This window comes from Diadema antillarum, unplaced genomic scaffold (assembly GCF_040938485.1).
Source record: "Diadema antillarum isolate AM-2024a unplaced genomic scaffold, OU_Dant_1.0 seq00000735_RagTag, whole genome shotgun sequence".
Taxonomy (NCBI): domain Eukaryota; kingdom Metazoa; phylum Echinodermata; class Echinoidea; order Diadematoida; family Diadematidae; genus Diadema; species Diadema antillarum.
The window spans coordinates 478,863-502,014 of record NW_027271635.1 but is presented as its reverse complement, the minus strand read 5'-3'; the positions used below and the strand labels follow the sequence as shown (position 1 = coordinate 502,014).

The 23,152-nt window shown below is 39.2% G+C and overlaps 1 protein-coding gene across 1 annotated transcript; it reads right to left on the bottom strand.

The window, feature by feature from the left end:
* Window positions 1–12,853: 12,853 nt before the first annotated feature.
* On the bottom strand, window positions 12,854–23,068 carry LOC139738310 (large ribosomal subunit protein mL39-like). The gene is made up of 10 exons (XM_071648951.1): window positions 22,962–23,068; window positions 20,958–21,155; window positions 20,393–20,532; window positions 19,576–19,675; window positions 18,741–18,912; window positions 16,646–16,784; window positions 15,377–15,409; window positions 14,704–14,751; window positions 14,004–14,051; window positions 12,854–12,889 (listed from the first exon to the last, which is right to left on the bottom strand). The coding sequence occupies exons 1-10, from the start codon at window positions 23,008–23,010 to the stop codon at window positions 12,854–12,856; spliced, it is 963 nt and encodes a 320-aa protein (XP_071505052.1). The 5' UTR covers window positions 23,011–23,068.
* Between the last annotated feature and the right edge of the window lie 84 nt (window positions 23,069–23,152).

Genomic DNA, 23,152 nt, shown 5'->3' with positions numbered 1-23,152 from the left:
TGACCAGATGATCGGACAGGAAGGGATCTTCCTTGGGCAGACTGCTACCACAGTTTGCGGTTGTCGTTGCCTCCTTTCGACATCGAACAGGAATTGGTATGCGGGTTCTCACTACCACGACCTGCCAACATCGAGAAACGAATTCATGAAAAGTGTCACTGACCAGGTCGATTATTCCCGGCTTAGGTCACAATAAAACTTGGTACTTCTAAAGTACTAACATTTTGTCTCGTATAACAAACGCAAACAATTCAATTCAATTCAATCTTTATTTCCGATTCAATATATAATATACAAAATATATGTGAATATGAGCAAATTGTACAAAAAGTGAGTTTAAAAACAATGGAAACGACAACAAAACAAAGCGAGATTATGATAAAGACAAAAGAACAAAAAAAAAACACATCGGGAAAACAGATATCACAGGTACATAGAAAACGGAAACTCATTAACATTATGTGTTTGGTTGACCGGAAAATGGTATGCGCGTAGAAAGCCAGAATAGGCTTGTTATGTTGCACATACTCCGCGTTATAATCATTTGAAAATTACTTTAAAAAAAAAAAAACAGAAAAACTGACCAGCAATGAATATCATTTATTAGTGGAAAATTGAGCAAAGAAAATGGGATTCCATCGGGATCCCGATGGAATCCCATTTTCTTTGCTCAGTTTTCCACATATAAAAATATATATACAAAAAATAATAATTTTGTTCATCAAACAGTGACAATAAACAACCATGTACAGTGTACTAGAATCTGCTCTTCTGTTGCAGGTGGATTACGGTTCAGATGAATGAGGGAATTTAGTGCACTAACTACTAATTATGCAATGAGAACTTCAAAACTTTACCTTCCTCATCACCATGTCGAGTACGTTATTGAGGATTTCGCTGACAGTCGAAGTGGGGTCGTCATCGCGCTGTACACCAGATGAATCGACTCCCTGGTCGTCTACGAGAGTGCCCATTTCGTCATCAACAGGTGGCCTCGCCTCGCCTCCTCGGTGCAGTCCACCTGCCGCGCCATCTACATCGACCCATTTCCCTCGCTCGGTCGAAGGGCGAGAATCTGGGCGTGTCCCCCTCAGGTTAGGCTTGCTCCGGACTGGGATCTTGCTGGTTAGTGACCGGCCGCAGCTGTCTGAAGTCGAAGTGCGACTTTCTGTGGGGTTGCAGTTGTGGGCATGAACCTTAGCAGAAGTGTTGGCCAACTTGGTCGAAGTTGGTGGGCGACTCGGAGCAACACTCCCTTTTCGCGACATCTTAATGGGAAAAAGAAAGAAGGAGAGAATAGGAGTCGATGGTCGTCGTGTAATGATGTTCAACTCTTGAGTGGTGTCATTTCCTTACTTCACATTTGATTTGATCGAAGCTCAGCGCTCGGATTTTTGCTTCCAGAGACCTAATCTTTATGTACGAGTATGTTTTGCGATTGTAACAAATCTGAATTAAATGCAAACAGAGGGAAACTGACCAGATATGAATATCCACTAATAAATCTGAATGAAATTAAATTATAAATTTCATATGAATTAGTTATTTTGTTTCCTTCATGTATTCGCTTTAAACAAATGCCCGGTGACAAGTGCCAAGTCTATGAAAAATGCATTCACAGCAACACACATATCTTACCGTAGTAAGATTCAATATTATATAAGCTAGTTTCTTTTTCGTGCCAAAACAAACTATAGAGGTGTCATACCTTTTCGTGCCCGGCTGTGTCAGCCCCATGAAGGATGACCTGGCTGATGTTAGAATCCAGCATCGCTCCAGCTGGGCCAACAATGATGTCGGTGAGGATGTTCGGCTTATTGGTCTTCTCGGCTTCAGGAGCTTGCAGGTGCTAAAGAATTGACCACAGCAGAATTGTTGACTTATTTTGTTTTTTTCACAAAGCAACGGGATGATTGAGAGTTGATGACAGTTATTATCTTGATTAATTTTCACCAGCGGTTGTCATCAATGTTACTATGAGGACAATATTTTAGAATGTCCTTCTTTCTGTTTTGTTTTTCTTCATGTCCATTATTTTGTAAACTTCTGCTATTCTCTTTATTTGATTTTACTTAAGTTTTGAAAGTCAATCGAACATACAGCGGAATGCATCCTAGTCACACACACACACACACACACACACACACACAAATGAGCTTTGATAATGATAATGATATTGTCTTATTCACCCTGGGTAGCTGCCTCTTCAGTGTTGACACTGTTCTACCAGAGGGCCCTGCCATTATTATGACCCCAGCATTTCCAGGTATCCATTTTTACACCAGGGTTTATAGAGTGGCATCACGGTTAAAAACATCTGGTCCACAGATGTAAACACTTTGCGGGACTCGAATTCGAAACCTTCTTTTCGAGAGTCTTGTCCACTATACCACAGTGTCCCCACTTTCCTTACGTCATCCATTTTTTTGTAAATTCTATCTTATTAAAGAATGGTAAGCGAACAAACGGACAACATAATAAATCAAGTTGATATGTCAGCTGCGAAATTTAATGATGGAAGCAGCTTACCTCCTGCCCCTTCGCAGTTAAACCGAGACACCGTTCCTCCAAGATCGATGTTCCGATCTCAGTCTGATCTTCCGAGTCATTGATGGGCTCACTCGTTGCCAAGGCAACAGCTACTTTCTTGGCTTCTCTGGAGATGACAGACCGCCAAAAGGACTGCTCGGCTCGCTTGAGGTCTCTCAGCTGGAGTTCCGCAATTTCCTGGAAGTAGAAAAATCAACATTTTCATTTTCAACATCTTAGGAAGACCAGCAAACAAAATTTCGATACGACATTATTCAAACCCTTCGATGAACAACCTATATCCACGTGTGGACCGACGAAAACCCGCCCTTAGAGCGACAATGTGGAATTAAAAGCATCTAGTGAAAATCAAAGCAAAGCAAATCACTGATGGTCTAATTCATCTTTTCATAATAAACTGCACACCCTATCTAGAATTGAGCTAAATTTATTGGCGATTCATTTTGGAAGTGACAACTATAGCATTCATTTCATTGAATGTGTGTTAGTTGTCAAAAAATAGTGTCCGCTTAATCCTAATCATATTGTTGATATATTCATGTTTTATGGTTTCTTACTTTGATAATCTCCATCTTTCGCGCCGCTTCCTCGTCAGATCGAGTTGGACACGTGACTTTCACGTCCAGAGTATGATGGCACACGCCCTCTCTGGACATGGAGGAAGAGCTTGAGCTGACATTGATGACGTCATAGTGAGAACCTGTCGGAACATTGTCATCATGCACAGTGAGATATTTCTTTTTAAAAGTTAAGAACATACTGAACAAAGAGATTGCCAGTGTCTCCCACTCATTCCCTTGAACATGATTCTTTTTTTCTTTCTTTCTTTCGGTTTTGGTCTTCAATTCTGAGACAACGTAATGTTGCTTATACTGACGCTGGAAGTTAAGAATATAAAGAATAGCGAAAGAAAATGTTTGTAGGTGATTTTCCTTTAATGCTAAAACGCTAAACAATCGTATTGATTTTCGTCTTTCTCAGGTAATATGCCAATGGGTATTCCCGGCGGCATAACATAAATTGGAAGTGATCTCATTAGAAAGGAATAGGGTTGTTTTTAGAAATACAAAGATGAAGCTGGATGAAGATTATTCAACTCAGCATGTGTCATCGAAACAAAACTGATTTGGGTCATAAAGTAATCGGTTGCTTTGACCATGTGTTACTTTTTGCCAATCACAAAATGTTATTTTGGCTTTACAGTACATGACTGTATTTGATAGATTATTGTATTGGTATTAGAGTCCTCATAATCAGATCGCGTGCTTCACGCACACCCTAACTGGACATTTAAAGAGCACCGCCTTGTGTCTTCTTCACTTTGAACGGCTGTCCCAAGTATCTGCCCAACGGACAGCGGCTCTCATATAGGCCTACAACCTTCGTCTTTGAATTTTTTTTAAATCATAAATAAGGTTGTTAGTCTCGTTGATAAATCAGTGATGCAAAGTCTTTGAAAAGAAAAATTTATTCTTAACGGCTGACACAAGAAAGGAATAAAATCACAACTTGCCCTTATCCTGGAGCTCGGTGTAAGGGGGTTGCCAAAACTCATCTCCGCGGTATTCTTCACTGGCGCTCTTCATGATCGGGAGCGGGGGATTTTGCTGCCCATCAGCTCTCGGCTCAGGCAGGTCCGCGGAAATGGTGGTATCTTCACTCCTCTCTTCGGCGCTTTCCTTTCGACATTTAGAAAATATGCAACCCATTCTTTGCCAGAGGGCCTGAATGCGGGTCAAATTCAGGGCTCTGTGATGCAAAAAAATGGTTGCTCTTTTTCTTTTACTATTTTGAAGTTCAGAACAGGCACTTCTTTCTCAAGCTTTCCGTACAACTATGAACCCGTGAGAAGTTTGATATACACGCTGCACATGCGAGAGTGCATGAGGTTGCCGTAGTTACCCAAACATTGTGTCTGTCATAGTACGCGCGCAAATTATTATGACGCAATAAATGCATGTGCGTATCATTTAAGCAGATCGTCACACGTCACGTTTGGTTGATAATGTTGTTGTTGTTGTTGTTGTTGCTTTTGCGCACCCAAAGAGACATAGGCCTACTAGCAAGTAGTGTAAAAAAACACAACAGCGAGATTCCTCTCTTCTTCTTCTTCTTCTTCTTCTTCTTCTTCTTCTTCTTCTGGTTAAGTCTGCCTCCTTCAATAGGCTGAAGATTCTTGCAGACTGTGCTATTTACATTATCATACGGTTTATTTACAGATATTTACAAGTACATAACAAATTTAAAGAAAATAACAAGTCACTGTGATCAACCGTTAGTCGGTTACGGAATGATCCTACAGATGGCGCTGAAACAATTTCTGACGACAGGGAATTCCAGCTCCTTACAGTTCTTGGAAAGAACGAATGACGATGCGATTTAGTTCTCGAGTATGGTACCTGATAGGAATGTGGTTGCGAGGCTCTCGTCAACTGAGTAACCTGTTTGATGCTATAGTCCTGTGCTGAAAGATGAGTAAGAGTATGGTGTATTTTGTATATCATAATCAGCCTGTCATTCTCTCTGCGCTGTTCCAGAGTGGTCCAATCAAGTTCTTGCAGCATTTTGGTGACACTTGAGGTGTTATGGTAGCGATTTAAAGTGAATCTCGCAGCTCTTCTCTGGACCACTTCCACTTTGTGGATGAGGTTCTTGGAAGATGTGCCCCAAACTGTGGAAGCATACTCTACAATTGGTCGAACCAACGTTTCGTAAGCTGTGGCTTTAACATCAGAAGATTTTATGCGAAGATTGCGTCTTAGAAATGCAAGGACGTTATTGGCTTTATTGATAGTATTATTGATGTGTAGGGTCCACTTCAGATCAGAAGTGATGGTTACACCCAAGTACTTCACGGATTCAACAGACTCAAGAGGGGCGTTATTCAGATGATACACGTGTTGCACCTTTCTTCTTTTCCTGGATATTGCCAAAACCTTGCACTTATCTGTGTTCAAAACCATCATCCATTTTTTTTTTCTTTTTTGCCCAGTCACCAATTTTGTTTAGGTCCTCTTGAAGATTTTGCGTATAATATTGATTGTCAGTGGTCATGTAGGAAATTGCATCATCGGCAAAAAGGCGAACCTTTGACGCTAGACCGTCAGGTAAGTCATTAATGTAAAGCAGAAAGAGGCAAGGCCCAAGAACCGACCCTTGAGGCACACCAGATCCTGCCGCTATTGGAGAATATTATTTTAATACCATCCAAAACGACCCTCTGACTTGTTCATTTGAGCAAGCTTTGAATCCATTTCAGATTTTCCCCCTGATACCGTATAGTAGTCCAGTTTACGTAAAAGCCGCTCATGTCCAACCTTGTCAAAAGCTTTTGAGAAATCCATTATTATATATCCGCTTGACGCCCTTCATCCAAGTTCCTGTGTACAGGTGTAGATCGCTTGTGAAACCTAGTAATTGTTGTTCACATGACATGTTCTTACGGAAGCCATATTGCAGGGGGAAGATAATGTTATTTTCGTCCCCGTGCTTCATAATTTTGCTGGCTAAGACGTGTTCCATTAGCCTGCAGCAGATACATGTCAGCGAAATGGGGCGGTAGTTTACAAGAGTAGATCGATAACCTTTCTTGTAGACTGGTACAACATTTGCTTCACGCCAATCATTTGGTATTTCACTTAATTCATATGACAACCGGAATATATTGCAAAGAATTGGAGCCAGAATTTTTGCCAGCTGCTTCAAGACTCGTGGAGTTATACCATCCGGTCCTGGGGCTTTGTATATCTTCAGGGCCGGCGCAGCGTTTCCAAAAGTGTGGGGGCCCACTTCCGGGTTTCAGGAGCTAACAAGCGAAAAAAAAAAAAAAAAAGGTCTTCAGAAAAAGCATACCCTAACCGCCGCCATACTTCACGATCTCTATCTATACTTCTATTTTTGTGCCACTTCCGTACTTCCGGGTTACAAGTTCCGGGGTTAAAAGTGTGGAGGCCCGGGCCCCCACGGCCCCCACGGCGCCCACGGCTGCGCCGGCCTTGTGACTACGATCTATAGGGTCTCGAGAATTGACAAGGGTTGAAAAAAAGAGAAATACAAACCAAGTATCCTATGGCTTAATATACAATGCTTACATCAGGTTTGCTGGCATATTACGAAAAGTGAGCCCATGCACTATCATATGTACAAAATTAATGTGCACTTATGAAGTCACATAAATTTGTCTAGCGCACCTCCATGTTTGCGAAATGATTGATTAATTTATATAACATTAATTAGATAATTAGATTTAAAAAAATGTTTGTTGCAAAGTCGAAACAAGTTTTTAATACCTATTACACAGTGATATACACTACATCTTTTTAATCTTCAGAATAATCTCTGAAAAAACTAAAAGCGTGATTGTCGGAGAGACATAGACCATTATTGTCGGACACTGGCATGATGGGAAGGGAGATCCCTCTATACACCCCGGGCGCTTCGATTCCTCAATATTGTATGGGGTTATTCTTACGTAATTTTTGCTAAACCCAACCCTTTGCCCCCCCCCCCCCCGCTCCCCTTCGTTAAATTCTAGATGATTATGGGTCCGACACCCATCATATCCATTATGATATTCGTGGTGGTTTTCACTCTTGTGAGAAGACGTAAAAATGCTATCTTCTTCTTGCGCATGGTTTCACCCGCAGTGGCGGATCCAGGGAGGACCGCAACCCGCGCACGCCCCCCCCCTTATTTTTTGTTGAAACAAAAGAAATAAACAGACAAAAATGGGGGAGGGGTGCGTGCGCCCCCCCCCCCTTTAATTTTGTAAACGCGCCCCTTCTTTACGGAATTCCTGGATCCGCCCCTGACCCGTGACCTTCATGTCTGAAGAAATATTATGGGAATCCTTTAACTACCGGTAGAAAATCATGTACATTGTATGTTGTGATCGTGTGCGGGTCAGGTGCATTTGTGTCAGTGCAATAAAAGTAGCGGTTTAGATGCGAATAAAAGTATGATGGGGTCCAACCACGCTGTGAGTCGATCCTACCGCCAAACATTGGCGAAAGACTTGTACTGATGTTGTCATGGAGACAGCATCAGGAGAGATAGATATATAGATAGATAGAGAGAGAGAGAGAGAGAGAGAGATAGCTAGAGAGAGAGAGAGATAGATAGATAGATAGATAGAGAGAGAGGGAGAGAGAGAGAGAGAGACAGACAGATAGATAGATAGATAGATAGATAGATAGATAGATAGATAGATAGAGATCAATGAAAAGATAGATAGATAGATAGATAGATAGATAGATAGGTAGGTAGATAGAGAGAGAGAGAGAGAGGGGGGGGGGGGAGGAGGAAGGGAGAGCATTCCAGGTAATGACAGTCTGAGGAAACAATATTGGTGATGGTATTTCTTAACGCTAACTGGTAACTAATGATCCCAATGATGGTACATGTTATTATGTGTGTTTTGTTACCTTTTCTTCACAAGATCAGTACATACACTTGTATTATGAAATCTAATTCAACCACCGGTGTTCTGAAGTAACTATAAAAGCTAATTTCAGTTCGAAATTACTTCCGGTCTTTGATTAAAAAGTATGGTTCTAGGCTTTTTTTTTTCCTTCCTGTATTAAGCACATGTAGTTTCTTGGGAGAAACGAAAACAATATGAAAATAGAGTAAACAGATTGACAATAGTCATCCATGCATCATATAATTGCGGAAGTCTTTTCATCGATAAGGTCATTATGTTTCTATGGTAACGACAAGCAAAGAAATGGCGATATACTGTCTACTCATCCCTAAAATCATTACATTATGCATGGGTAATTAAGTAATTCCAACAGTCAGAAGTTTATTTTATGGTGCGATCAGGATCAAGTACGATCCATTATCAAAATTGAAACACAATGGATCTCGCGCAACTCAGCCGTAAAGCGTGAACTATAATGACAAACGACGCGGCAATTCCCCAAGCCGCGTCTAATTATGTGTCATCCGTAACAGTCATCCCGTGCCGGTAAAACGATTTCATTGTACATCATTCAGGAACTCTGATCAGATGTACGTGTAGTATTCAGCATTAATACTGATGCACACACGCTCTGTTTCTATGGGTTTTCACTGGTAATAGGATATGGATCATCGCAGCGGCCTCTCTGTTGCTTTTGTTGCAATTGTTAAGAGCACACTAAAACAATACTGAACTCATTGATTGAATGAGTACTAATAATGTGATTGATGTAAAGAATGGCTACCACATAAAAGCACGCACAGACACGGCAGACGCATACACACAATGAGATGAGAAGTGCCTACATACAAGTGTCATGCTCGAACATGCCGTGTGCGTTGATTTCAGTAGTCAACCCACCAAATCTATTTAAAACACACACACACACACGCACACGCACGCACACGCACACGCACACAAACACACTATCTGCACAACACCTACAGGCAACACAATGATAGTGAACAAAGAGGAATAAAGAAAGATCAGTTTTAAGACTTAAGACATGTACTGTACTATGTGTCCAGCTGCCAAACGTACCTGATCAAAAGACACACTGATTTGGTGGTAAACATATACAGTCTGTACAGTGCACTCCCGTTATAATGAACACGGTTATGACGAAATTCCGCTGACAACGAAGTAAAAATTCAGGCCACCACATTATCCACCTTTTGCATTTCTATTGTTTATTTGTTCAGAAATCATGATATTTCGATATAACGAAAGAAAATTGCAGGTCTCGAGGACTTCGTTACAACGGGAGTCCACTGTAGTTTGAAGGCAGAAATCATATTTTGGCTCAAGCTCCAAAATTGGCAAAGTACTCAATGTCAAGAGCACAGCGTATTTCATTTTAGGGGGAAAAAAAAGAAAGAATGTATACGTACATCAACCATGATTTTTGATTTTGTTGAAGAAAAACATACCAAATATTGTTAAAACAACGTAGGCAGTAGATCTACAGGTACACTTGAAAGAATTCCAGTAACACTTTCCATTAGAAAGGAACGCAGTACCACAAGAACACAGAACCACTGACAAGTGTTTCTCAAGAACCATCTTTCCTGTGTATTTATCTCAAGTCTGTACATTTGACCCGTTGAGGACGGTTTGATTTTGCTACAACACGCATTTCCCATAGACACCTGCCCGAGTATACTCAGGACTCGTCCTCGACGGGTTAACAATACATGCCTATACAGTTGAACCTCTCGTATCCGGACAAGTCGGGACCGGGGCTCATCCGGATAAGGGATTTGGCCGGATACGGGAGACTCAATGCTTTATACATGTACATATATACACACACATGTACTGATGTAGCCCATTGTAGTACCACATGTAGTAATGTGTATACTGCAACCTTTTCATTGTTACACTCAGTAACAGACCTCGAAATAGAGGTTAGTGTTTGCAAGAAAGCAAATCATTTTCTTTTATAAATTCTTGGGATGATTTACCTAGATAAGTATTAAGAAATGTATCAAGTATATGTAATTCATGTGTGTTTGTGTAGGAGTTCTCAAGGAGTTGGGAATCCCCCTTTCCTCCCGTAATTATTAAAAAAAAAAAAAAGAAAATCACGGCGAGATTGCGTCCGTATAATAGAGAGATCCGGATAAAGGGAGGCCGGATAAGAGAGGTTCAACTGTACTTAATTTGACTCCTTGGTGGGAGAAGACACACATTATTCAGTACACAATCCACATATCATTCAGTGAATTCTATTTAGATCTAGGTCCTTTTCAACACAATTTTAACATCAAATTACTGCACTACCTTTGATTTATTCATTTGTTTAGTTCTGGGGTGAGGGGAAGGAAGCTGGTTTCAAAGAATTAAACATGAATTTAGACTGACTTGATTGACAAAGGTGACTAATTACTGTAACTTGAAACAAATGTGTTACTGTAAAGCAAGATATATTCATGGCATGAAATTTTCGCAAAATTGGAGCCAAACGCCTGTCTTGTGGCATGAAATTTTCATGAATTGCCACTGATATTAAATTCATATTATAGTGCGAATCTTCGTTCTTGCGAAATTAGAGAAATAAAAATACACACGAACATTCCTCATTTTACAGTAATGCGTGGACAAAGCTCTCACACTGGCAAGAGTATCTCGGGTTGAGACTCCTTTTTGCAAGCCACCACTAGAGGGCAGCAGAGAGGAAACCACACAAGCCTTCATTACAATTTGGGTATCCTCCACAAGCACAACTGTTATCCAAGTTCTCCTGTGAATAGCTACTACATTGTGCGCCAGTTATGACAAGCACAAAATTTGTTGAAGCAGAGTAAAAATGCAGGCCCCCAAACTATTTATATATCTTTATATACTTCATTAGCTCAGCTAAAAACAAATTTCAATACAGTATAATGAAAGAAACTTAGTGGTCCCGAGGACTATGCTATAACGGAAGTCACATGTACTTTGAGTGACTAGACTGACTGCATTTTAAACATCAAGCCCAAGGCAAAGAATACATGAGAAAACTAGATATATCGCTACGGCGACTGATATGCCTCCGCCATAATGCATGGTTCTCCTAATAGGTCCATAGTACAATGTCTTGACAATGTGTGATGACAGTTTCAAACAATTGGCAAAATATTAAAATGACAGGTTTGACACAAATGTGCTGAATGTTCACTTTCCTAGAACTAGGTTCAATTGGATGAATGATTAAAATGTCAGAGTGCAGGTATTTGGGGAACTAATGATTTTTACTTGACTTTTGACCCTTTTATAAGTTTATGCATTGAGTAATTTTTCAAGGTATTGAGAAAAAGTATAATTTCAGTATCAAATGGGAAAATAGCATTATCTAAACCTGGCCTTTGACCTTTGACCTCATAGTTCCAAAGAGAATCACTGTTAGGTTGAACATGCATAAATATGTAAGTTTCATGATGATACCTTGAGTTACTTTTGAGATATGGAGGAAAAAGTGCAATTCAGCACTTTCACTTGACCTTTGACCTTTGACCTTTAGGCAAGAAACTTCCCACAGAATATATATTGGGTAATACATGTATACATCAAGCTAAAAAAAAAAAAACCTTCATTCATTGCATAAATATAAGGAAAGTAGTGATATTTTGAGGAGTTGACCTTGACCTTTGACCCCCTGACCTTTGATCCATGACCCCCAACTTCCCTAGATAATCACTGCCCATCGGTACAAGCATATATACTAAGTTCCATGAAGATACCTTGAACCATTTGCGAGATATGGAGAAAAACATGAAATTTCAACTATTTTTTTTCACAAAATAACCTGTGACCTTTGACCTTTGACCCTGTGACCCTAAAATCCACACAAAGTATTATCCCCCAAGGATATACCCTCATACCAAGTTTGATGTAAAACCACCACACGGTTCTTGAGATATCGACAAAAACAAAACGGGACGGACGGACGGACGGACGGACGGACGGACGACCCGAAAACATAATGCCTCCGGCCACTTCGTTGCGGAGGCATAAAAAAAATGCTCAATGCAACATAAATTTCTTTTTCTTTTTTTCACAAGTACATTGTACATATGATATGGTAAGAAAGTGTATAGCAAGAGAACAGGTTTGATATTGAAAAGAAAATTACTTTGGGATCAAACTTGGACAGTTCAATTACAGACACATTACTTTGAGTTAGTCAAAACAATCAAGAAAGTCACGAGTACACAATTCCCATTAACTCTTCCTAGAACATGGTCTCCGTCAGTTTCAAATTCTCACACAATTTTTCAAATGTAACGGAAAATAATAAGAACTTTTCCTGTTTCTTTAATAGAATGCATATCAAATGAATCCCTTTAAAGCAAAAAAACAACAACAACAACAAAAAAACTGCACATGAGCTCATGGACTATTAAACCTTAAAAATGCAGGGTGGAATAAGATATATCTCACAGAGAACGAAGCGAAGATGGGTGAGCTGGTTAAAGGTTATGACATGGCACCAGTCAAGATCTAAATCAACCCACCTCTATTGGTATGCAGTGGGCTTTGGAGCTCAAGCAAAATTTGGGTAGTTGCCAGAAATCACACTTTGTGAATGAAGGGATCCTGTATCAGAATACAATTTCAACATATCTGTAAGTTGAACAAATTCTGTTGGGTTGAATGGGCTCTGCTTCTGGGTTACAACATGGCCACTGCCTGAAACTCATGTGGCAAAAAAATCTGTGCGTGTGTACAGGACTCCTGTCAGCAAGGTTTGGATCAGCACTGTTTCCTGAGGGCAGCAAACATCACTGTCGACACAATAAACCATGGTGAAAAATCTTGTTGTAGTCAGCACCTAGAGGATGTTATGTTACGGACTCAAGGTCATGATTTGCCCTCTGGTCTGGTATCCATGGTGACCTGGATCAAGAAACAGGAGAGAAGATGGAAGTGTGGAATCAAGTGTCTGCTGCAACAGAATAAAAATGTATTTACCGTATCAGTGATAGTGATAAGCATGGTTTTATTCAAATTCATGAATTTCTTCTAATTCTTTTTTTATGTCGATGGAGGGCAATTTGTCAATCAGCAGCATGGTTTTACTTGAATATCCTCGGGGTCAGAGAGAGAGAGAGAGAGACAGCGACAAAAATTGAGGTAAAACAAGACAATCTGCCATTCTGTTGTTATTTTCCTTGAGAACGAGTGCAGTGTCATCTTTAAAAACAAAAACAAAAGAACTCACCTTTACAAAATATGTTATTGATATAAATGATGAAATGAGGTGCAGTCTGTATTGATAATTTGCAGTTGAAGACTACCAGTATTTCATTACATTGTAAAGGAAATGGCATTCAAGATCTGAAACTATCAGTAAGTTGAAGCGAGATATAATGGTTTAACATCATAACTTCTACAGACATGCCTCAACTTCAAAATCATTATGAAGTATCGCTTGTCACATTCTACCGACTACAATCATTGTTTGATTAAACTCCATGCCTTTTGTTTCTCTAGGCTCTGACAAATCATTGCATTTACAATATGACCTTGAGCAGTGACCTTGATCATGTGAAGTGCCCTACAACACAAGCAAAAATTATCCTGGTACAGTTCACTAAAGTTCAAATTTTAATTGCCTTTGAACTTATTACAACATAGAGCACAGCTCCACCAATCGTGAAGTGGTAAGATCTTTTTCTTATGTGTGTGTTTTGTTGTTTGTTTTTTTCCGTTCACCCTTACTGTGCTTTGTTTGCTAAATGGCACACTTGTTGGTGCGGTTTCTTCGCTGTATGGCGCATTATCATGTCTGGGAACTACTTGTCTATGAATAGAGATTACCTAATCCCCCTAATCCCAATTGTGTCATCATTGCCTTCCTGTTGGACTGAGGCATAGTTACTATACCTGAGTGGGCTTGCTACTCTAACAACTGGGTCAAGTTTGGATGGATTGATGAATGCTGATGGAAGAGTTTGGCAAATTGAGAATCTAAGTGCCTTGGCATATAAAAGATAAAATCAAAACTTACCGGTTTCTTTGCTCTGTCCTCAATGAGGTTCCAGGTGTGATAATGACACTGTTAGGAGAAGTAGAAAAAAAGCAAAAGTGTGTAGACTCAAGGTCATGACAAGGAAGCTGCATTTGGCAGTGACAGTACTCATCATCATCTACAGCATGAAAATTCAAATCTAATGTGCTTGTTTGACAACTTTGTGCACTGAACAAAAAGTAGGACAAAATAAACATCAGAACATTGAATTTTCTGAATAGATTCTGCAGCACTTCTGCATAGATAGATTGAAATGATCATGTGCACATGTCGTTAATGGATATTGAAATAAAAAACTGGGGAGGTACAAAAGACATATAGATAAACAGATAGAATGAATGTATAGATGAACATATAGATAGACAGATTGTAAAATAGATGGACAGATGGATAAATAGACAGACAGATATTTAAATAGATAGATAGATGAACAGACAGAGAGGCATATATAGTTAGGTAAACAGAGACAGACAATTTACAAATGAATATTAAATAGATAGGAGATAGAAAGATGGATGGATAAACAGACAGTAGATATTACAAAGTAAAAGGATATATATAAGCATGTAAACAGATGAACAAATGAATGAATAATCACATGACTATGGGCTATCCAACCATCTTCTCAGATGGAAAATCAATCAAACAAACAAAGATAAATGGCAAGAGATAAACTCACGGGAAATTCTGATGGCAAGGCAGTCCCCTGGAATCTTGACAGCATGTTCTGTAGCAAGAGGAAATTTTGACAAGTGGTTAAATCAGTTTGATGTCTCTAGAAATAATTAGGCTCTACTCATCAGTATTAAATCACCAAAAAGACAACATGTTATTTCTTTTTCTTTTTTCAAAGTTTCTATTTGTGTTCATGCTAAGATTGAGCCCTGTCTTGTGCCCATATTAAGCTGAGTTATCTACAGGTGCTTGTGCTCTCACCTGAAACAAGCCCAATGTGACATGGTAAACATATCTACAAGATAATGCCGAATTCCCTCAGATATTACTTGGTCGATGTCCTTCTCATGGGACACAAGCTCAAACTGTCCACAAGAAACTCCATATGTAGTAAAGAACATGATTAGGCCTACTAAACAGTATAGAATCACCAACAGAAGTCTTCTATGAGCAGCCTGTGCATCTCTTCATTGGTTGAAACTACATTGAGATGCCTTCTCTGACAAAAGTCAGCAGATTCCAGACTAGCGCCCTCTGTTGACCATTGTGTGACAATTCTTTCAATACTCCAAACTGCACATAAATGCCTTAAAATACTATATGCTTCCTGTTCTTCACTACCTAGCCAATGATGAAAACATGTACACAAACATTTCTGGTCAGGAGGGAGTACTCACTGGAGACTTGAGGTAGTCATCTATGTGATGAACCTGTTCACAAAGGCAGGGGAATACAGAAGCAAAGAATCACCAATGACTATAAATCAGATGACTATACCCAGATATCTTCATAAATCAAGCAGTTTGTAGGACTTTGCTACACTGCACCAAACAAACACCCCAATGTTTCATTTAGTTAAGTTAATGCTTCAACACTACTCTCAATTAAGTGCCCAAAGTCAAATCAAGACAGGGACCAGAGAAGCTCCTTTGACTTACATGAATTTCAATGCACACAATAGAATTAACCTAGTATGTTTATATCCATTGCGGGTACACTTTTTCTCCTGCTTAGGCAATTTTTCAACTTGTGCAAAGTAGTGCAAAGTAGACTGTACCTGTACAGATAAAGAGATGGCATGACTTTCAAACTACCAAGGCCACAACGTAGACTAAGCTCTACATCTTAACTTCCTTACTGTACTCTAAAATGTTATTCAATGAGGTTCATGGGGTTATCCAGAAAAGACTATTTCACATCATGGCAAATGTCAAATCGCTCACTAATATCTCTACGGATGTCACAGGATGTGTGCCTCAGAAACATGATTTACATCTGACATACATCAGCACTTTAATTTTTTGTCCAGTATTAAAATTTCAACTTGTCACTCAGAGACTCCAACCCAAAGCACCTTCTGATCTGGAGATTCTCCCGCCTGAAACCCCTAGCAAACGGGAGACTCCAAGTTGATGTGTGCGAAGCGCAAAATTCCCAGGGTTCTAGATGCTCTCTGGTGCTATCTAAGGCTTATTTTTTCAACATACGATAGCAATAAGTAAGAAATCCTTTCCAACGGGAGACACAGAGCCAGGGCGGGAGAAATTAAATTATAAGCGGGAGAACGTGAGATTTTGCAAAAATGGGTTTTCGGCGGGAGATCTTCCGTCGAAAATGGGAGAGTTGGAGTCTCTGGTCACTGGGCAGCATAACATCAGAAAATACTTCAATATTACACTACAGCACAGCAGTATTTGGCAGTGATAAAAACAGGCACAATACTTGTCGATATTAACCAGTCAGAAGCAGGCATATAGAGGCCTGACAAGAATAATGATATTTTTCGGTATAGTTTTTTCTTCAAGATGCAATCAGTCAATTTTATTTATTTATTTTTTTTTTTGACATAATTTATCCAAAATGCACACTCACAATTCCCAGAGGATTTCAAATGAAAAGAGTGATTCTTTATAGGTTTTACAGTAGCTTGAAGCAGCAGCACTCACACATGTAAAGGAGAATCGATGTGGGACCATGAAACCGGAGTTGGCAACCATGGGTCCAGCGCAAATGTCAATGAATTGACCGAGACGGAACAAGACGACCCTGTCGTCCTCGGCAGAATCCAACTCTGCCCTCTTGTACCTGGTGACATAATATCAGCCATAAAAATATTTCTACATATATTTTTTTTCCACTTTGGACAGGACATTTATTAAAAAGTCTTACTGCATGATCAACTTCCCATTCCTAAATCAAGCATTTGCAATATTGGTTTACATCTCAATACCGTATGTCCCAAAAAAAAATACAACAGGACCCTCCGCAATGATAACTTTAAAAATAGTGAATCAATCCAAATACAATTTCAGGGTACGAAACTGTAACTCATTGCCCACATCTAACAGAAAATCCCAATCAATTTGCTTCAGTGGTTAAAGAGAAATGAGGAATTTTGTAGAGCATGTCAGGAATCTCTTCCCTCCAAGTTATGTCTATTGTGTTCACACAAAAGAGCATCCAAGTGCTAAACTTGGAAGAATCAGACTCATGACATGCTTTACAACAATCCACATTTTTCTGTGACTGCTTAACCAAATCGAATGGGGTTTTCTGTAAAATAGAGCCAAGATGTTATATTTTAAGACCCTAAAGTAGCATTTAGACAGTTTAATCATATTGGGTGTTATCAATGCGCAAATCTGATGGTAATTTTTTTTTTTTTTTTTTTTTTTTTTTTTGGGGGGGGGGGGACATACGGGGTACATGTACATCAATCCTCAACTAGCAGAAGTGCGATATTACACTTCTGGCCATATATTCCCTAAAGCCTTGGCAGTACATATTGGGGGAGGGGGAAACAAATAGCTTGATAATGTTTGTCTTATTTCAGGTTTTATCCTTTGGTATAATTTCATGCACCCTATAATACCATCCATCCCATTAAGCACTAACCTATGTTTTAATCACCTATCTAGAACCCCCCCCCCCCCCCCCAGCAAGTGCTCTCTTCCTGTCACTAACAAATCCAGAGCCTGTTCTCTGGAATGAATAAAAGTGCAATGCTATTTGCAGTCATCAAGAAAATGGGTTCCTCCCAGATGCTAACATGAAAAGCCATGTTAGCTGACTTTGACACAACCAGTATTCAACTACCAGAAGTTGAATCTTTCATCCTAATTTGAAAAGTTATGCTGAAACTTTCACTAATCTGATGCTCAAGTATCAACGTTTAACCCTAACCAGGCCCGGCTTTTTTGGGTGTTCTGTGGCTGGGGAGGGGTTGATTCAAACCCCCCCCCCCCCCCCCCCACAAAAAAAAAAAAAAATCTCGGCCATCGATCGTGCAGTCATTTGGCACGTGCATTACCTGTGGTGTAATCTATCAAGCTATACAAAAAGAAATGGAAATTTTTGTCATAATAATTAATTATGCTAATACATGATGTATTGTATGCATAAAATCATACATTTTGCTCTAAATCCAAAATAGAAGCTCCTAGAATCCTAATTTTTGGTGAAAACATTCTTTGTAGCATTCCTAACAATGTACATGAAAAAAAAAATTTGGTATCAAAGTCAATTTCTTATGTATTTTATTGTTTTATGAATTTCTTATGTATTTCCTTGTTTTTTGACCCTTTGTTTTATCATTTTTTTCCCGCAAAATTTATGACAGAACCTATTTCAAGCATAATTATGCTAAAATTAATTAGTTTCAGCCTATGAAAGTGAAAATAATCATATCTTTATGAATAAGAAGAGAAAACTCCATTTGTATACACAAAATCATGTTTTTGAGCCATTTTCGGTCTGACAGGCATGTATAAAACGTTATGCAGCGTCGTAACGGTAAGCGTGATTTTCGCGAAAATGGTGTCAAAAGATGTGTGAGACTTGAATGTAAAAAGTCAGCGAACAGCGCGGTCAAAAAATTTTGTGCGGCGGAGTAGTCGCAAAAAATGTCGAGGGGGGGTTGATTCAACTCCCCCCCCCGGCCTTTTTAGGGTTAAATTTGAATCTGCCTTGCTAGGGAGCTTTCTTAAATTTTGGAAAGTACTTTGGTGGGTAGTTGACTACAGAAGGGACTTCGTGACTTACTCGTTATCCTGGAAGATCTCTTTGGCGATGCTCAGCCTGACCTCTAACCTCTCGAAAGGAAGTCTCTTCTCTGTGAGTTCGTAGGCCAGCCTGCTGAGGCAAACCAGCTCCTCCGGGCTCGGCTCCCATTTGAAAGGAAGATTGACATCATAGGCAAAGCAACCCTGAGAAACTATAGAACAAAATAGAAACATCATGCTATATATACAAGCACAAGTATTGAAGGACATATCAATCAAAGAAAGGACCATGTAACAAAATGTATTTTAAACAGAAGTCAAAAGTAGTTAAGAAATATACAAAGCCACTGCCAGAGAATTAACAGGTATTCTAAGGGGGAAAAAAAGCATTATGCAAAAAGAAATATTTAAACTACACATTATGAAGAATGACAAGTACCAAAAGATAGGTATAACCCTGTTATGATTGTTTTATAATAATAATAATAATAATAATAATAATAATAATAATAATAATAATAATAATAATAATAATAATAATAATACAATACATGTATTAAGCCCTTAATATGAACATTTCTAAGTGCACAGTTTACTGGAAAATTAATATTTAATGGACATGTAACAGATAAAGAAAGAAAGATGGCACATCACCCAAGCATGAATAACTTTGTTTTATTTTCCTCTTCTTCAAATTTGATGACATTTTGTTTCACTGCATTCCCCTGAAAATTATACTCAATAGCACAATTCCATAAATATCACGGGTGTGATAGAGGATTATATGTAATAATTCATTTGTTTTTTTGTTGTTGTTTTTGAACTCTGATTAAACAGAGCAACGAATCACTTGTTCTGGCATGCAGTTGGCTTACCAGGTATATTTGGCGCCCTCGCTGGCTCCACATAAACATCTTCCCTGAATGCGTTCTGAAGGATGGCTCCCATCATGTGTGCACATGATCTCCAGAAAGCCTGTAAGACAATGCATCATGAGAAATAGCAGCTGATTACACCTGTCTGTATATACAATGCCTTTAGCTATTTGTATTATAACTTCCTTTTCAATACTTAATCACAAGCTAGGCTTTGTTGCCAGATATCAATTTTGAAAAAAAAAAGTAGCTGAAATTTTCACTGAGTGATTGCACCAAAAATACAAAACAAAACAAAATAAAACAAAACTTTGTTTTATGGTTTGGTTAATTAGAGAAAATTCCAACATTTTGCCCAAGGCCATGGATTCAAAGTACATGTAAACAGATGGGTATGCAGGACTATTGTAATACTTTATAATTTCTGTGAAGATATCTTATCAGATTGAAAACAACAGAAGAGAGAAACTGATATAAATGTACATTATAAGATGGTTTTTTTCCCACATGAAGAAATACAAACAATACGTATTTCAGCTTTCCTTCTTCTTCTTTCATTTTTCTGTTCTCTGATGCTTAAAAAAAAAAAAAAAAAAAAAAAAAAAAAAAACTCCATCCAAGCTTTAATGAATGAGTAATCTCCATGCACCAAGAAACATTACTTCTTTTTCAAGGCGTGTAAAGAAAAAAAATATTGTTTAAACTCAGATTGATGTATCTAGATGTACCTTTCCTGGGGGGAAAAAAATGTGACAAATTGTATAATCCTAAGAGACTAACTTAATGCATTTCCCTTATAATCCAAAAGTAGCCTTACCTCGTTGACTTCTTCTGGGTTGTCATCTTTGAAATGAATTAGTCTCAGCTCACAGTCTTCTGTCAGCGGCTGCAACATGTGCCAGGGTTTCCCATTCACCAATGCCAATGCTGACCTCTTCAAATAGTTCTCATTGAAATCTAGGGTTGGATATCATGAATATACAGAGCACAAAATCGCCAGGCAGGTTTAAAAGCGATCCTTGTGACAAGTTCTGTAACGAAATACATTTGTTTTTATTTCTGTTGAGAAAACTATATTTGACAACATCAGATCTGCAATTTCTATTTCAGCATGCGAAACATAAATACTGACAAGGGTGAGTGGCAGCGTAAAATATTGCATTTTTTCAATTTTCTGCACAGGATGACAAAAGATGACCACGGTCTGTTATTTCTATCTTGATTTGAAAATTAAGTTATTCTACAGTGTTCACCCTCCCCGCCCCCCTTTCAGCTTGCTTCTACAAAAGAGGTTATTTCATTCCTACTCTGATAAATCGCAAACATCATGAATTTCACCACATGTGATGATCTAGATTTCCACTGTGTCAATCCATACTTACGCATGGCCACGTGGTATGGTGTGGAAAGAAATTTGTTCATGGCCAGAGTGCAAGAGTCTGTTGGGCCGATGTGGTGGACGGTGATCTTCTCGATCCGCTTGACCATCTCCAGTTGCCGCTGCTTCTCCTGCTCGAACAACTCATTCTGCCGTTGAGCTACGGAAGCTGTTGTAAGTGGATGCTCACTGGTAGACAGACCTGGGGAATTGAACAAAAAATATTGATAGTAGCGTCAACGCTACGAATGTGCATTGACTACACACATTGTTAACAAATTGGCTAAGGCATAAACAATTCTACATGTTCTAGGTTGATGCCAATGCGCCAGTTGTACTTAACTACTGTATACGCCATATATTTCGCAAGTCTAAATTTTTCGCGAATCAGGAATTTCCGACAATTTCGCGAGTGCTTAAATTCACGATCGTGGAGTCCTGTACTGAACGGAGAAGTGTAAATGCATATGTCACATTCACATCGGGATCAGAGTCAATATTTTCGCATGTCTTTAATTTCACAAATAGCACCTGACTCACAAAATTCGTGAAAATAAAAATCTCGCGAAATATTCGGCGTAGATTCTATACAGTATTTTCTAGTGCAATACCAAACTCACAGTCATATATATGTACAACAAGTGACCCTTGATTCGCCAGGATTCCATGAATAGACCACTCTTACAAATAAAAATTCACTGAAATTCATGAATAAAAAATGGCGCATATAAGGTGTGAAATTCAAACTATGCAACTACCTCCACACGTGTTCCGAAGAGCACAACAGTGGGCCACGTCGCCGGACCCACAAAATCATTGTCGCGACCCTCCCGGGTCAACTCACATAAGCTGTTCAACAGGTAAGTAAACGGGTAAGTAAAGTTGCACAGCAACACATATAGACTCGTTTTATTCCAAGTTTTGAAGTTACTAGTCCGTTTATCTGCATTGAATCTATACAGCGTGTATACCTCCAGCCATGATGGCAGCCGTTTCTGAGATAACTTGAGCATTTACGCGATATTTATATTTTGCACTCCACCCGTGCCAGAATTTGCGGTATCACCATGGTTCGTCAACGTGTTGTGTTTGCGTTGAATTTCTCGCATAGTGTGTGTCGTAGTGCGATACCGTGCAATAGTATACAGTTTCGCCCGCGCGTGGCACGCCCGCTAATAGTCACATAGGCAGGGCGAGGGCACGGAGCCGTACGTCGCGAATGTCGAACCACAATTACCCGGTGCCGAACAATAGTCACAGGTGTTCGAACGATGGTTGCAGCGCAAGCATATGGATCATGCATGCTATTTTGATTCCGCAGCTTAAGATATCGAATCATGGGCCACTTGCTTTGCACTACAAATTATGTTGTACTTGCTTCATCACCATCTTAAGAAATGAAAATATTTCTCCTAGTTTCTGGAACCAAATGAAAGTGGGTCCTGGAGAGGATACACATTTCTTACCTTTTGAAGTTTTGTATGTTTATGTGGACTTCTAGTAATGTAATTAAGGCTCACTTTATTGCATCTCAATCTGTTTAATTAATGGCACCGCACCCACGCCGGGGTTACTGTAAATGTAAAATTTAAGTGTAAATTAATACGTGAATAATGTCAATGTCAATGATTATCTGTAACGGGAGTTAGGCCCTATCATGTTTTTTTTTTTTTTTCGTTTGTATAGACCCCTATTTACATCAGAACACACAATTCAGCCTTTGGGATGCTATGTATTTTCCTTTTGATGAAATAAAGCAATATCTATCTATAGTCTATATCTATCTATCTAACCCGCGACGTACCCGTGACGGCGTGAGGACGGGCTGATTTTGACCGTTGATTTTGCTACAACGTTCAACACGCAGTTCCCATAGATACTTACGCAATTCATTACACATGGGACTAGGCAAACAGAAATCTCGCGGGTTTCATACATGCATTCGTGGTGAGTGTACCATGTTGTATATTCTGTATATTAAATATTTTAACGATATTCCTCTACTTACGTCTTGACAGTGTCCTCAAAAAGTGCAAGGATTTTCTCAAAGACCTCATACTGTGCGAATTCAGATTGCTCTGTTTCAGTGAAATTTGGGCAATGCGTAGTTTGACCTTTGACCGTCGCACACAAGGATTTACCAGTCTCTCATTTCTTGTATGAAGCACTGCGTATCATCATACCATGGGAATAAAAGAG